The sequence below is a fragment of the Chlorocebus sabaeus genome, chromosome 21 (assembly GCF_047675955.1).
Source record: "Chlorocebus sabaeus isolate Y175 chromosome 21, mChlSab1.0.hap1, whole genome shotgun sequence".
Lineage (NCBI taxonomy): Eukaryota > Metazoa > Chordata > Mammalia > Primates > Cercopithecidae > Chlorocebus > Chlorocebus sabaeus.
Genome location: NC_132924.1, coordinates 112,223,894 through 112,238,273, shown reverse-complemented (window position 1 = coordinate 112,238,273; position 14,380 = coordinate 112,223,894). Strand labels below are relative to the sequence as shown.

The 14,380-nt window shown below is 39.0% G+C and overlaps 1 protein-coding gene across 6 annotated transcripts in view; it reads right to left on the bottom strand.

Annotated features, from left to right (window-relative positions):
* The window catches only part of IFT56 (intraflagellar transport 56), a 64,513-nt gene that overhangs the window by 23,861 nt on the left and 26,272 nt on the right, over window positions 1–14,380 (bottom strand). For all 6 annotated transcript variants that reach the window (XM_007983094.3, XM_007983095.3, XM_037991151.2 and 3 more), the window contains 4 exons: window positions 7,479–7,553; window positions 3,558–3,660; window positions 1,581–1,636; window positions 84–137 (listed from right to left, as the gene is read on the bottom strand). In XM_007983094.3, the coding sequence (XP_007981285.1) occupies window positions 84–137; window positions 1,581–1,636; window positions 3,558–3,660; window positions 7,479–7,553 (288 nt within the window). The remainder of the gene's footprint in view (window positions 1–83; window positions 138–1,580; window positions 1,637–3,557; window positions 3,661–7,478; window positions 7,554–14,380) is intronic.

Below are 14,380 nucleotides of genomic sequence, written 5' to 3'. Positions count from 1 at the left end.
AGGCCCCGGTGTGTGATGTTCCCCTTCCCGAGTCCAAGTGATCTCATTGTTCAGTTCCCACCTATCAGTGATTTCATACTCACTGAACCCATTTCCTGGCCAAGGGCTGCATTGACCACTCCTTTGAGAATATACTCCTAGAAATATGGAATAACACTGATTAAGATGAATGTGGAGCTATGAGATTATTTTCAAATTAACTCCTTGCATTAACTCAATATTTTATATAAATTATCAAAGATTACCTATAGTTACTTTTCTCTGTTCTATCCCTGGCTTGAATGAAAGAATTAGGACTCACTCATTTAGTTTCCAGCAGCCAAGTATCTATATAACAAAATTTACCATATTTGTAAATTCTCAAACTTAAGCAAAAATAATTCAGGGGAAGCTCTAGGAGATAAGTTTCATTTTATTTCAATTCTATGGGAAAAAAAGTAAAATGTTGATATAATAATTTTTATTACCTTCTCAACCACTGCCATTCTCTGTGACCATATCATATACATTATTTTCCCTTTCCAATTTTTTTGAGACTGAGTCTCGCTGTGTCGCCCAGGCTGGAGTACAGTAGTGTGATCTCAGCTCACTGCAACCTCCACCCCCAGGGTTCTAGCAATTCTCCTACCTCAGCCTCCCAAGTAGCTGGGATTACAGGCCTCAGCCACCACGCCTGGCTAATTTTTTTGTATTTGTAGTAGAGACGGGGTTTCGCCATGTTGGCTAGGCTGTTCTCGAAATCTGGGCCTCAGGTAATCCACCTGCCTCAGCCTTCCAAAGTGCTGGGATTACAGGCGTAAGCCACCACTCCTGGCCCCTTTCCAATGTTATAGCTACTTTTCTTTGCTAGTAATCCTTTTCCTAAAAAAAAAATAAAAGTGTCCTCTGATGTCCATTTATAAGGTATTCTCTCTTTTGGAGTCTTGAGGCCTCACTTGTATCCCTTTTTTCAGACTTGGTTCAATTCTTTAATAGATACCCTCCCTAGCAAGCAGCGTTATCAATCTTTCATTTAAGAGAGCTCACACACAGAACAGCATGAAAGAAGCTGAATCTTTTAATATACTTGAGAAATATACCTGTTTAAACTTCATGGGGTCTGGAAATATTTTTCATCGGTCCTTCATTCAATAAATGGAATGTTTACTATATACTTCAGGTATACAGTGTTAGAGATACAATATAGACACAGTCCCTGACTATAAGGAGTTAACAATCCAATGGGGAAGAAAGACAAGTTATAGACAATTTATGAAATAATTGCATGTATCTAGTTGTTAGTTTCGTCAGAATTCTAAATTTTCATATTTCCAAACACTAAAGGAATTTTCCAAATTTCTTTACCCTTTTTGACAAAATGACTACATACAAGGGAGTTTAAAAACATAAAAAAGCCCAGAACATTCATTCTCATATCACAAGTCGCATATAACATTCCTAAATGAATACATATGGTCTTTTCCTGGTATTCTACAGGCAGGAGTCTGCCTTATCTTCTCTAATATGACTTCCAACTAGATTTCTGAAGTTCCACTTTTAGCAGAACTTGGTTAGTAAAAATGTAAAACATTCTCAGTTACCTGAGGAGTAGTAGGTTCCAGATCCTTAATTAAGTTATAAGCTTCTTGTACATCATCTGAAATACAATAAAGTAATTATACTAGTCTATACTATTCCAGAAAACCCTTCTAAAGCAGTCCCCCTCAAAAGATAAGATCCTTCAGTACTTAAATATTCATGGGAAACATGATCTGTTTTATCCGTCTTCTAACTCTCCATATTCGGTGTTGAGTAGTTATGCTAAAAATAACCAAATCAAATATCCTTAGAAAACTCATATTAAGCCATGAAGTACCTTAAAAATTGTTGAAGCTAAGAACATGGATGAGGCATTCTATGCCAATTGCATTGATAAGAAAAGCAACGATTTTTTTTAAAAAGATATATATATTAAGTATATAGGAATTAAATGACATGAAGTCTGAGATTTGCTTTAAAATATTTCAGGAACAAAAAAGAGGTGCTGAATGAAAAAAGAAGACTGGAAATATCTTGAAAAGTGCTGAATCCAGGGTGAGTATTTGGGTGTTTACTGTACTATTTATTTTTGTCTATGTTTGAAATTTTCCATAATAAAAATAATTTATAAAATATATATGCTGTTTATTTCATTCTTGTCCAAAACATATTTCTTTTTGCTTTTATATAAAATAGAGGCTGGGCATGGTGGCTCACACCTGTAATCTCAGCACTTTGGGAGGCCGAGGCAGGCAGATCACCTGAGATCAGGAGTTCAAGACCAGCCTGACCAACATGGCGAAACCCCATCTCTACTAAAAGTACAAAAATTAGCCGGGCACAGTGGCGCATGCCTGTAATCCCAGCTACTCAGGAGGCTGAGGCAGGAGAATTGCTTGAACCGGGGAGGGAGAAGTTGCAGTGAGCGGATATCATGCCACTGCACTCCAGCCTGGGCGACAGAGTAAGACTCTGTCTCAAATAATAAGAATACTAATAAATAAATATAATAAAATAGGACAGTTTGTAAGTTCATATTCTTATTTTAATAAATCAATTTTCCTCCATGAGGAATATGTTGTCCTGGTTGGTTTCTACCATGCACCTAAAAAGGCCCACATTGTATCTCCAGGGCCCATGACCAAATGCCACCACAAATGCATGGTGGCTGCTACCCTGTACTCACGGCTGTTAGAAAAGGCTGCTTTAGGCGTTTGTCTAACAATTGTAATCTTACTTAGGGGCAATAAATATCATATCCTCTTTGAATAATAGTATTTCTCATAAGCAGCCTGGGATACAAAGAAACAAAGGCAGACAATCAAAGCAAATAAGAAACAGTTAATACTTTTTTTAAAAGACACAAGAAAATGTGAATGTACATTATGCAACAGGGGAAACTAGAAAAAGAAAAAAGAACTATAAGGGAAGGGGAGGAAAAACAATGAAAAAGAAAGAATGGATAGAGAATAAAGGACAGAAAAATAAAAGGAAAAAAGAAAAAACAGAATGAGGGAGAAGAGGCCGGGTGCGGTGGCTCAAGCCTGTAATCCCAGCACTTTGGGAGGCCGAGACGGGCGGATCACAAGGTCAGGAGATCGAGACCATCCTGGCTAACACGGTGAAACCCCGTCTCTACTAAAAATACAAAAAACTAGCCAGGCGAGATGGCGGGCGCCTGTAGTCCCAGCTACTCGGGAGGCTGAGGCAGGAGAATGGCGTAAACCTGGGAGGCGGAGCTTGCAGTGAGCTGAGATCCAGCCACTGCACTCCAGCCTGGGCGACAGAGCGAGACTCCGTCTCAAAAAAAAAAAAAAAAAAAAAAAAGAATGAGGGAGAAGAAGGTAGGAAGCGACAGAAGAGGAAAGAGGATAAAAAAAGGCACAACAAATAACCACCAATAAACTTGTTCTATGAACTTGTTGCAAATATATTTTTGGAAGTATGGATTCAAAAAGTGAAGCAAATAGTTCCATCAGACATATTTAACTACTCTAAAATACCTCATTGTAAGTAAGACTAGGACAAATTTTTCTTACCTTGACGAAGGTAGTAAATCACCAAGTTTAGCCTAGCTTCAGGAATGACATCAACTAGGGGAGGTAAAACCTGCAAAGCCCCTTCACCTCCTCGGAAAACAACCTAGAGATATAGAAATCATGCTCTTACGGCAATAATTATGTATATATTTCTTAGTGACAATGTTTAAGGAGCTGGTACATATAACTGGGTTCATGATATTCAACTAAAATAGCACTGGGAATCAGCTGATATATTGAGAATTTTTACTATTGGCGGAATTTATTATTGCCTACCTAATCTGCATGTTTCTTACCTTCTCTCTTCTTTTCCTTCCTCTCTGCTTTTGATCCTTCTTAACAGCCTTGTCATAACTAAACATTTTATTTTCAACCCTATATAAAACCTACCTCCATTATCACTCTCTCTAAACCCTTGCCCTTTTTTATTCATAGCACTTACATCTTTATTTTATTGTATATTTCTTTATCTGTTTATCTATTACATCCACCAGAATATAAGCTCCATATGGCAAGGAACTTTGCATTTACTGTGTACTCCTAGCCTCTAGAACTGTGACTAGTATAGTCAGCACTGGGTTATTTTTTGAAAGGACGAATATATTTTTGAAGCTCTATTTATATATATGACCTTGACTTCATTGGAAGAAAGCCATGATCTAAATTATAACAATATACACCTATTGTATACCCAAAAAAATTTAAATTAAAAAATTGAAAAAATAAAATTATAATAACTATGAGAAATAGAATAAAAGCATAACCCTTACTGTGTACATCTCTTTTCCTCTCCATAAGAACTGTAGAAAACTCCTAAAGTACCCAATAATTAACAAAACTTCTAGACAGACATTCTACATCAAAAACTCCATGAAGAGATTTATATATCCTTTCTGAGCCTGTTTCCTCATCTCTAAATGGCATTAGTAATGGCTACCTTTCAGGTTCTTATGAGGATTAAATGAGCTAAAGTGGGCTAAATGTGTGGCACGTATTTCAGTGTTTCATTGAATTAATTTAGTAAACATTCATTAGCATGTACTATATGCCCACTACTGTAACAAGCACGGGAGTTATAGCAGGAACAGGCCACTACCCTGTCACCACAGACTATTCAAGTGGGGACAGACCTCCATAAAGCAAACAAATAAATATGTTACCAGGTGCTAATAAGTATTACAGAGATAAGCTAAGAAATCAAAACAAACAAAAAAAATCCATGAAAGGACAAGTTATTTTGCGTACTGTTGTATTTCTAGAGCCTGGCATAGTGTATGGAACGTAGCAAACTGTTTCACAAATAAATGCACAGAAAGCAAGGTCATCCAGCATGAACTACATAATCTCTTCTCTCAACCCCAAAATATCTATCTAGTGATCTTTTTTGTTTCCTCTTTGAGATATTCCCTTCTTTTGCCAAGATTAATTCATTCACCTGTCTTCTTGATCCCATGGACTTCTAACTCCATCTGGACCTCTTTTCCCCTTTAATTATTGCACCCTCAGTCTTCCCAAAGTCCTGGTCCTACTTCTCAACTTTAAACACACACAAGGGGTTTTTGTTCTCTTGAAAAATCTTCCACTTGGTCCCACTGTTTCCTCTGGATAGTGCCCTATTTTTCTCTTCTCTTTCAATGCCACACTTCAAAAGTATGTGGCTTACTGCTTCTACTTTCTTCTCATCTTCTCACTCCTTAACCTCTCAAAACATTGGCTTCTGCTCTCAGCATACGAATAAACTCACTCTCAGGAGTCACAAATTCATCTCTTTAGCCAAATTCAATGGACTTTTCTGTCCTCTTGCTCCATGATGTGTCTGCAGTTTTGACACGGATGCCTACAAGGTAACAATAATAACAACAACGCCATTTTTTCTTTTTTTTTTTTTAGACAAAGTCTCTCTCTGTCACCCAGGCTGGAGTGCAGTGGCGCGATCTTGGCTCACTGCAAGCTCTGCCTCCCAGGTTCAAGCCATTCTCCTGCCTCAGCCTCCGAGTAGCTCGGTCTACAGGCGTCCGCCATAACGCCTGGCTAATTTTTGTATTTTTAGTAGAGACAGGGTTTCACTGTGTTAGCCAGGATGGTCTCGATCTCCTGACCCTGTGATCCACCTGCCTCGGCCTCCCAAAGTGCTGGGATTACAGGCATGAGCCACCGCGCCCTGCCTATCAATGCCATTTTCTAAATGCATACTGTGTGAAGCACCTTACACATATTACCTCATTTAATCCTCACAAAAAAAAGCAAGATAAGTACTTTTTTTTCTTTTTTGAGATGGAATCTTGCTTTGTCGCCCAGGCTGGAGTGCAGTGGTGCTATCTCGGCTCACTGCAACCTCTGCCTCCCGGGTTCAAGCGATTCTCCTGCCTTGGCCTCCTGAGTAGCTGGGATTACAGGCACGTGCGCCAGCATGCCCTGCTAATTTTTGTATTTTTAGTAGAGGTGGGGGTTTCACCATGTCGGTCAGGCTGGTCTTGAACTACTGACCTTGTGATCCGCCTGCCTTGGCCTCCAAAAGTGCTAGGATTACAGGCATGAGCCACTGCGCCCGGCCAAAATAAGTACTTTCATTTTCCCTATTCTACACATGAGAACACAGATTCAGCAATGTTAAATGATTTACCCAACGTTACAAAGCAAGTACATGGTAGAACTTGATTTTGACCTCAAATCTAACTTCAAAAGTTGATGTTTTTTAACAACCACTTATATTGCCCTGATATTTTTCAGGTTTAAAAATATATATAAAAGTAATGTGTGTTCACTGGAAAAAACTTAAAGTATTGGCCGGGCGCGGTGGCTCAAGCCTGTAATCCCAGCACTTTGGGAGGCCGAGACAGGCGGATCACGAGGTCAGGAGATCGAGACCATCCTGGCTAACACAGTGAAACCCCGTCTCTACTAAAAAATACAAAAAACTAGCTGGGCAAGGTGGCAGGTGCCTGTAGTCCCAGCTGCTTGGGAGGCTGAGGCAGGAGAATGGTGTAAACCCGGGAGGCGGAGCTTGCAGTGAGCTGAGATCCGGCCACTGCACTCCAGCCTAGGCGACAGAGCGAGACTCCGTCTCAAAAAAAAAAAAAAAGAAACTCATAGTAGAAACTATCCAAATAAAACTGTATCTGTGATGGAGGCCTGAATTAGAGACGAAATGGAGTAAATATAAGACATTGCCAGCAAGAAGAGAATAGGATTTAGTAACTGAATAGGTACTGGAGATAAAGAGAAGGGGAGAGTCTAAAACAGCTGTGGTTTACTGGAAGAATTGGTTCTATAAAAAGGAATAGAGAAATCAGAAGGAAAAAGCATAGTTATTATTATTGCCACTTTTGGATGAAGAATCTCAGTAGTATTAGTTGATTTGCCCAGTGTTCCCATGTATATGAATTGAGAGCAGCTGTTCTGCATCTCACTATATTACATGGTCGATAGAATCATAATCTAGCCCTAAACCCAACCACCCATCCAATTTGAGTGTCTGCTATTCCCCAGTACAAATTTACTGTTCTAGTAAGATAAATCTGCTCACAATCGTTTACATATGTCACCCTCATTCTAGCTCCATGTCCTTGACTAGAATGAACTCTCTAAATCTCAGCCATGCTTCAAAGATGCAAAAGTATTTCCCATTTATTTTAAACCACAGGGGGATATGTTCCTTTGTCTTTCCCCAAAAAACAGACACCTGGATCTACACTGCCTTGTGCTTCTTTCCAAATATTAAATATATTCCTGTTCTCCCAAGGACTTCCTTAAGGAAACAGACTAGTACTTTAAAACTTATCTCCTCCACAGTGAGGAGGTGTTCCCTTGGAGTAAAGCATTATTTGCTGGGGCTTCTCCTTTTATTCATCTTTCTAATCACTGTGATATACCAAAGCAGAGTAGGACTGAAGTCAGTCAAGATGGCAAATCGTTATTCACCAGATTGTGCCTGATGAGTTCTTTAGCAAATTCAAAGGATGAAGAAGCGTTGTCCATCAAGCTTTTGAGTTCTGCCTGAAATTTAAAAAAGAAAGGCTTATGAAAATGACAAGTGTATAGTTCTTATACCACATATTGACACAATGATTTATAATTTACAAAGAATTTAACAAGCTATTTCATTTGATCCTCATGACTCTAGGTCAATGTAATTATTATTACCCACATTTTCAAATGAGGGCAATAATAAATGAAAACAATGAGGCTTATAAAAGTTAAGTGATTTGGGCTGGGCACAGTGGCTCATGTCTGTAATCCCAGCACTTTGGGAGGACAAGGGGGCGGATCGCAAGGTCAAGAGATCGAGACCATCCTGGTCAACATGGTAAAACCCCGTCTCTACTAAAAATACAAAAAAATTAGCTGGGTGTGGTGGCACACGCCTATAATCCCAGCTACTAAGGAGGCTGAGGCAGGAAAATCACTTGAACCTGGGAGGCGGAGGTTGCAGTGAGCCAAGACTGTGCCACTGCACTCCAGCCTGGTGACAGAGCGAGACTGTCTCAAAAAAAAAAAAAGTTAAGTGACTTGAAACTTATACTAAGCAGCAAGTTTGAAAACTGGTATACTCACGTCTGAAGACTCATAGAGTTAGTTTTTTCTTTCAATGTCAAAGGTGATGAAGGAGCTAAGCCTTAAACAACTAAGGCTGATTCTTTAATCTGAAAGGAGATTTTAAGAAATCCTCTTTTCATCCCTTTTCTATTTCTATTAGTGGGTTGTTAAGCTTTTCTGGATAAAAATAATTAAATTCTTGATTGTTCTTCACTATCACAAACTCGTTCTGCCTGATCTCATAATTGGGAATGCATGTCTGCTCAGCAATTTTTCTATCACTCTTCTCTCGTCCACAGTACAGTTCCAAAGTTTTGGGTAATATTAGGTTACATCAGCAGTTTTCAAGCTTTTTGGTCTCAAGATCCCTTTCATACTCTATAAATGATCTCAAAGAATTTTTGTTTATGTGGCAAATAGCCCTCAATACTTATCATATTAGAAATTAAAACAGAAAATTTTAAGTATTCAATTCATCGAAAATGGTAGTAATAATATGCCTTAAAATATGTCAGAATTAACATTTGGTCTCAATTTCAGAGCAACTTGTCATTTCTGAAAATAAAAACAATCAAATTTTTTTAAAAGCTTAAAAATAGGCCAGGCGCGGTGGCTCACGCCTGTAATCCCAGCACTTTGGGAGGCCGAGACGGGCGGATCACGAGGTCAGGAGATTGAGACCATCCTGGCTAACACGGTGAAATCCCGTCTCTACTAAAAATACAAAAAATTAGCCGGGCGTGGTGGCGGGCACCTGTAGTCCCAGCTACTCGGAGGCTGAGGCAGGAGAATGGTGTGAACCCAGGAGGTGGAGCTTGCAGTGAGCCGAGATCGCGCCACTGCACTCCAGCCTCGGTGACAGAGCGAGACTCCGTCTCAAAAAACAAAAAAAAAAAGTTTAAAAATAACAATAATAAACCCCACTACAAATTGACTTACATATTTTTTTTACTTTAAAAAACTGTATTTATCAAATCAAAAATTTAGTGAGAACAGTGTTATTGTTTTACATTTTTTGCAAATCTCTTTAATGTCTGGCTTAACAGAGGATAGATGGATTGTAATATCTGTATCTGCATTCGATCTATTTTGAGTCCATATTGTGCCAGGTGACAAGGACAAAAAAGAAAGCCCAATACCAATACAAGGTGGGAAGTCTAGTGAAAGACCCTTCCCACAATCAGCAGGAACTACTAAAGAGCTACATAGCAAAGGAAGGATAAAATGGAATTTTCTATGAACTTTTTGGGGACCCCTTGAACATAAATTAATAAAATAAAAAAACAGTTGTATAATAGGATTAAAAACAAAAGTTGGTTTTTGAAAAGACTAAAAAAATGTGAAAATGTAAATGAAATTATCAAATTTTTAGAAAAATACAACTTACCAAAAATAACAGAAGAAGAAATAGAAAACATGCATACTCTTATAACGACTAAAGGAACTGAATTAGGTAATTTAAAATCTTCCGGCCGGGCGCGGTGGCTCAAGCCTGTAATCCCAGCACTTTGGGAGGCCGAGACGGGCGGATCACGAAGTCAGGAGATCGAGACCATCCTGGCTAACCTGGTGAAACCCCGTCTCTACTAAAAATATACAAAAAAAAACTAGCCGGGTGAGGTGGCGGGCGCCTGTAGTCCCAGCTACTTGGGAGGCTGAGGCAGGAGAATGGCGTAAACCCGGGAGGCGGAGCTTGCAGTGAGCTGAGATCCGGCCATTGCACTCCAGCCTGGGCGACAGAGCGAGACTCCGTCTCAAAAAAAAAAAAAAAAATCTTCCAAACCTAGACAGTTTTATCAATAGGTTCTACCAAACATTTAAGAAAAAGCCAATGTTATTCAAACTCTTCCAGAAAGTAGAAACATATGGTACCTGCTTCAATTAATTCATTTTCCTTTGAGATAACCTTTGCACCAAATCCTGACAAGAACTATACCAAAAAAGCAAATTATAAACCAATCAAACCAATATGTATTGATACAACAAATTAAATAATAGCTATCTAATATGTGATATGTAAAGAGAAGAATGAACCATGATAAAGCTGGGTTTATTCTGGTATAAAGTTGATTTTTAAAATTTTTATTTTTTTGAGACAGGGTCTCACTCTGCTGCCCAGGCTGGAGTTCAGTGGTGCCATCTTGACTCACTGCAACCCCTGCCCCCAGGCTCAAGTGATCCTCCCACCTCAGGCTCCCAAGTGTCTGGGACCACAGCCACACACCACCACACCAGGGTAATTTTTCTATTTTTAGTAGAGGTGGGATTTCACCGTGTTGTCTAGGCTGGTCTATAACTCCTGACCTCAAATGATCCCCCCACCTCAGCCTCCCAAAGTGCTGGGATTACAGATGTGAGCCACCACGTTCAGCCTAAAGTTGATTTAACAATAGAAAATACTTCAAATAATTTGCCACAAGAATAAAGGAAAATATGATCGTTTCAATAGACAAAGAATACACGACGTTATACTTCAACATCTGATCCTTACAAACTAACACTGGAAGGGAATTTCCTTAATCTGATAAAGGATATCTTTTTAAATCTACATTAAACCATATTTAATGATGAAATATCATTTCTTAATGATGAAATATCATCAAAAACTTTCGTTTTGAGACAAAAAACCTTACAAGTGTGTGTGTGTGTGTATATATATGTATATGTATATGTATTTTTTTTTTTAGATGGTATTTAGCTGTGTCACCCAGGCCTGGAGTGCAGTGGCGCAATCTTGGCTCACTGCAACCTCCGCCTCCTGGATTCAAGCGATTCTCCTGCCTCAGCCTCCCAAGTAGCTGGGATTACAGGAGCATGCCACCACACTCGGCTAATTTTTGTATTTTTAGTAGAGACGGGGTTTCACTGTGTTGACCAGGCTGGTCTTGAACTCCTGAATGCATGATCTGCCTGCCTTGGCCTCCCAAAGTGCTGGGATTATAAGTGTGAGCCACTGCACCCAGCCACAAGGATATTTCAAATATTCAACAATGTTCCAGAGGCCCTAGTCGTGCAATAAGAGAGAAATAAAATTATAAGAATTAGGAAGAAACAAAATAATGATATGATTATATATATACATATATATAAAATACAAATGAATTTACAGGTAAATTATTAGGATTAATAAGAGATTTCTCAAAAGATGACATGCTAATGACCAACAGGTATATGAAAAAATGTTCAGCACTACTAATCATCAAGGAAATGCAAATAAAAACCACAATGAGATAACATCTCATTCCAGTTACAATGGCTATTATCAAAAACACAAAAGATTACAAGAGTTGGCAAGGATGTCGAGAAAAGGGAACCCTTGTGCACTGTTGGTGGGAATGTGAATTAGTAGTGTAGCCATTATGACAAACAGCATGTAGATTCCTCAAAAAAATTAAAAATAGAATTACCATATGATCCAGCAATCCTACTACTGGATATCTATCCAAAGGAAATGAAATCAGTAAGTCAAAGAGGTATCTGCACTCCCACGTTCATTGCAGCGTTATTCACAGTACTCAAGATATGGAAGTAATCTAATTGCTATCAACAGACAAATGAATAAAGAAAATGTGGTAAATAAACAATGAAACTAACACTATTCAGCCTTAAAAAAGAAGGCAATTCCATCATTTGCAACAACATGAATGAACCTGAAGGACATTAGTTAAGTGAAATAAGCCAGACACAGAAAGACAACCACCACATGATGTCACTTGTATATGGAATCTAAAAAAGTTGAACTCATAGAAGCAGAGAGTAGAATAGTAGTAACCAGGGCCTGGAGCCAGAAGGGTGAAGATTGGGAAGATGTTGGTCAAAGGATACATTATTTCAGATGGAGGGGAGGAATAAGTTCAATGAATCTATTGTACAACATAGTATACATTATATACAACATAATGTACAACACTATTGTACAACAATGACTTCTAGTTAATGACAATGTATTATATATTTAAAAATTGCTAAGAGAGTAGACTTTAAGTGTTCTCACCACAAAAAAAAATGTGGGTAATACATATGTTAATTAGCTTGATGTGACCATTCTACAATGTATACATATTTCAAAACAACATGCTGTACACCATACATATATACAATTTTTGTTGGTTTAAAAAATTGTTTAATGTAACTTAAAACAAGATAATCTAGCAAGATCTCTTAAATTGACCTCTTAAATTGATCCAAAGTCAATTTTTTTTTTAAAGTTTTATTTTATTTTATGTGAACAGAGTCTCACTCTGTCACCCAGGCTGCAGTGCACTCCAGTGCAACCTCCATCTCCTGGGTTCAAGCAATTCTCCTGCCTCAGCCTCCCAAGTAGCTGGGATTACAGGCGTGCACCATCATGCTCAGCTAATTTTTGTACTTTTAGTAGAGACAGGGTTTGACCATGTTGGCCAGGTCGGTCTCAAACTCCTGACCTCAAATGACCCACCAGCCTCAGCCTCCCAAAGTGCTGGGATTACAGGCATAAGCTACCACCCAGCCGATCTTAGGCCAGTTAAAAAAATCTACTGTAGAACTTACTCTTTCCCAGCTGGAACCATGAAAAGTGTCAAAGAAAAAAAAAAAAAAAAGGTTCCAGCTGTGCCAGAACTCCTTAAGGAAAACCAAGGCAAAGGAATTTCATAGAGTTGAAGATTAAGAACCTGACAAAGACGTTTTTCCAAAAGAGGCTTCAAAAGGAAAGAAGGTGGCCAGGTGCAGTGGCTCACGCCTGTAATCCTAGCACTTTGGGAAGCCAAGGTGGGTGGATCACTTGAGGTCAGGAGTTCAAGACCAGCCTGGCCAAAGTGGTGAAACCCATCTCTACTAAAAATCAAAAATTAGTCAGGCATGGTGGTGGATGTCTGTAATCCCAGTTACTCGGGAGGCTGAGGCAGGAGAATAGCTTCAACCCAGCGGACAGAGATTGTAGTGAGCCAAGATCACACCACTGCACTCCAGCCTGGATGACAGAGCTAGACTCTTTCTCAAAAAAAAAAAAAAAAAAAAAAAGGCAAGAAGGAGGCTTTTATATGAAACAGTTAAGCACTACCACAAGAAATACAGGCAGATGTACAGACCTGAGACTCCAGTGGCTAGGATGGCAAGAAAAGCTGGTAACTTCTACGTACCTGTAGAACCTAAATTGGCATTTCTCATCAGAATCAGAGGTATCAATGGTGTGGGCCCAACGGTCTGAAGCCTTCCCTTTGCCAAATCTTCAGTGGCACCTTTGTTAAACTCAAGAAGGCTTTAGTTAACATGATAAGGACCGTAAAAGCATATATTACATGGGAGTATCCAAACCTGAGGTCAGTAAATGAACTGATCTACAAGCATGGTTATGGTAAAATCAGTAAGAAGCAAATTGCCTTCACAAACAACACTTTGATTGCTTGATCTCTCAGTAAATATGGCATCATCTGCATGCAAGATCAGATTCATGAGATCTATACTGTTGGAAAACACTTCAAAGAAACAAACAACTTCCTGTGGCCCTTCAAATGATCTCCATGAGGTGAAATGATGAGAAATACCACCCACTTGGTAGAAGGTGGAGATGCTGGCAACAGGGAAGACCAGATAAACAGGCATATCAGAAGGATGAACTAAGGTAACCACTGTGATTATTTTTGTAATTGGTCAGTTAATAAACAGTGACTGGTTTCAAACTGAAAAAAATCTATTGTAGTTCTATACATCACTACAAAAAGTCAAAAAATGAAATTTTAAAATAAGATACCACTTACAATAACATACAAAATACCAAGTTCCTAGAAGCAAATCTAACAAAACATGTAAAAAGACCAATACAAAGGCCAAGCACGGTGGCTTATGCCTATAATCTCAGTGCTTTGGGAAGCCAAGGCAGGCGGATCACTTGAGCCTATGAGTTCAAGACCAACCTTAGCAATGTAGTGAGACCTGTCTCTATGTAAAAATTTTAAAAAATTAGTTGGGCACAGTTGCACACACCTGTAGCCCCAGCTACTTGGGAGGCTGAGGCACAAAGATCACTCAAACCTGGAAGGCAGAGGTTATTGTAAGCCATGATCCAGCCACTGCACTCCATCTAGCCTGGGTGACACAGCCAGAGCTTGTCTCCAAAAAAAAAAAAAGAAAAAAGAAAAAAAAAAAAAAGACCAATACAAATAAAAAAAAAAAAGCACAAAACCTGACTGAAAGAAATTAAAGATCTGGCCCGGTGCAGTGGCTCACGCCTGTAATCCCAGCACTTTTGGAGGCCCAGGCGGGTGGATCACCTGCAGTCAGGAATTCAAGACTATCCTGGCCAACAT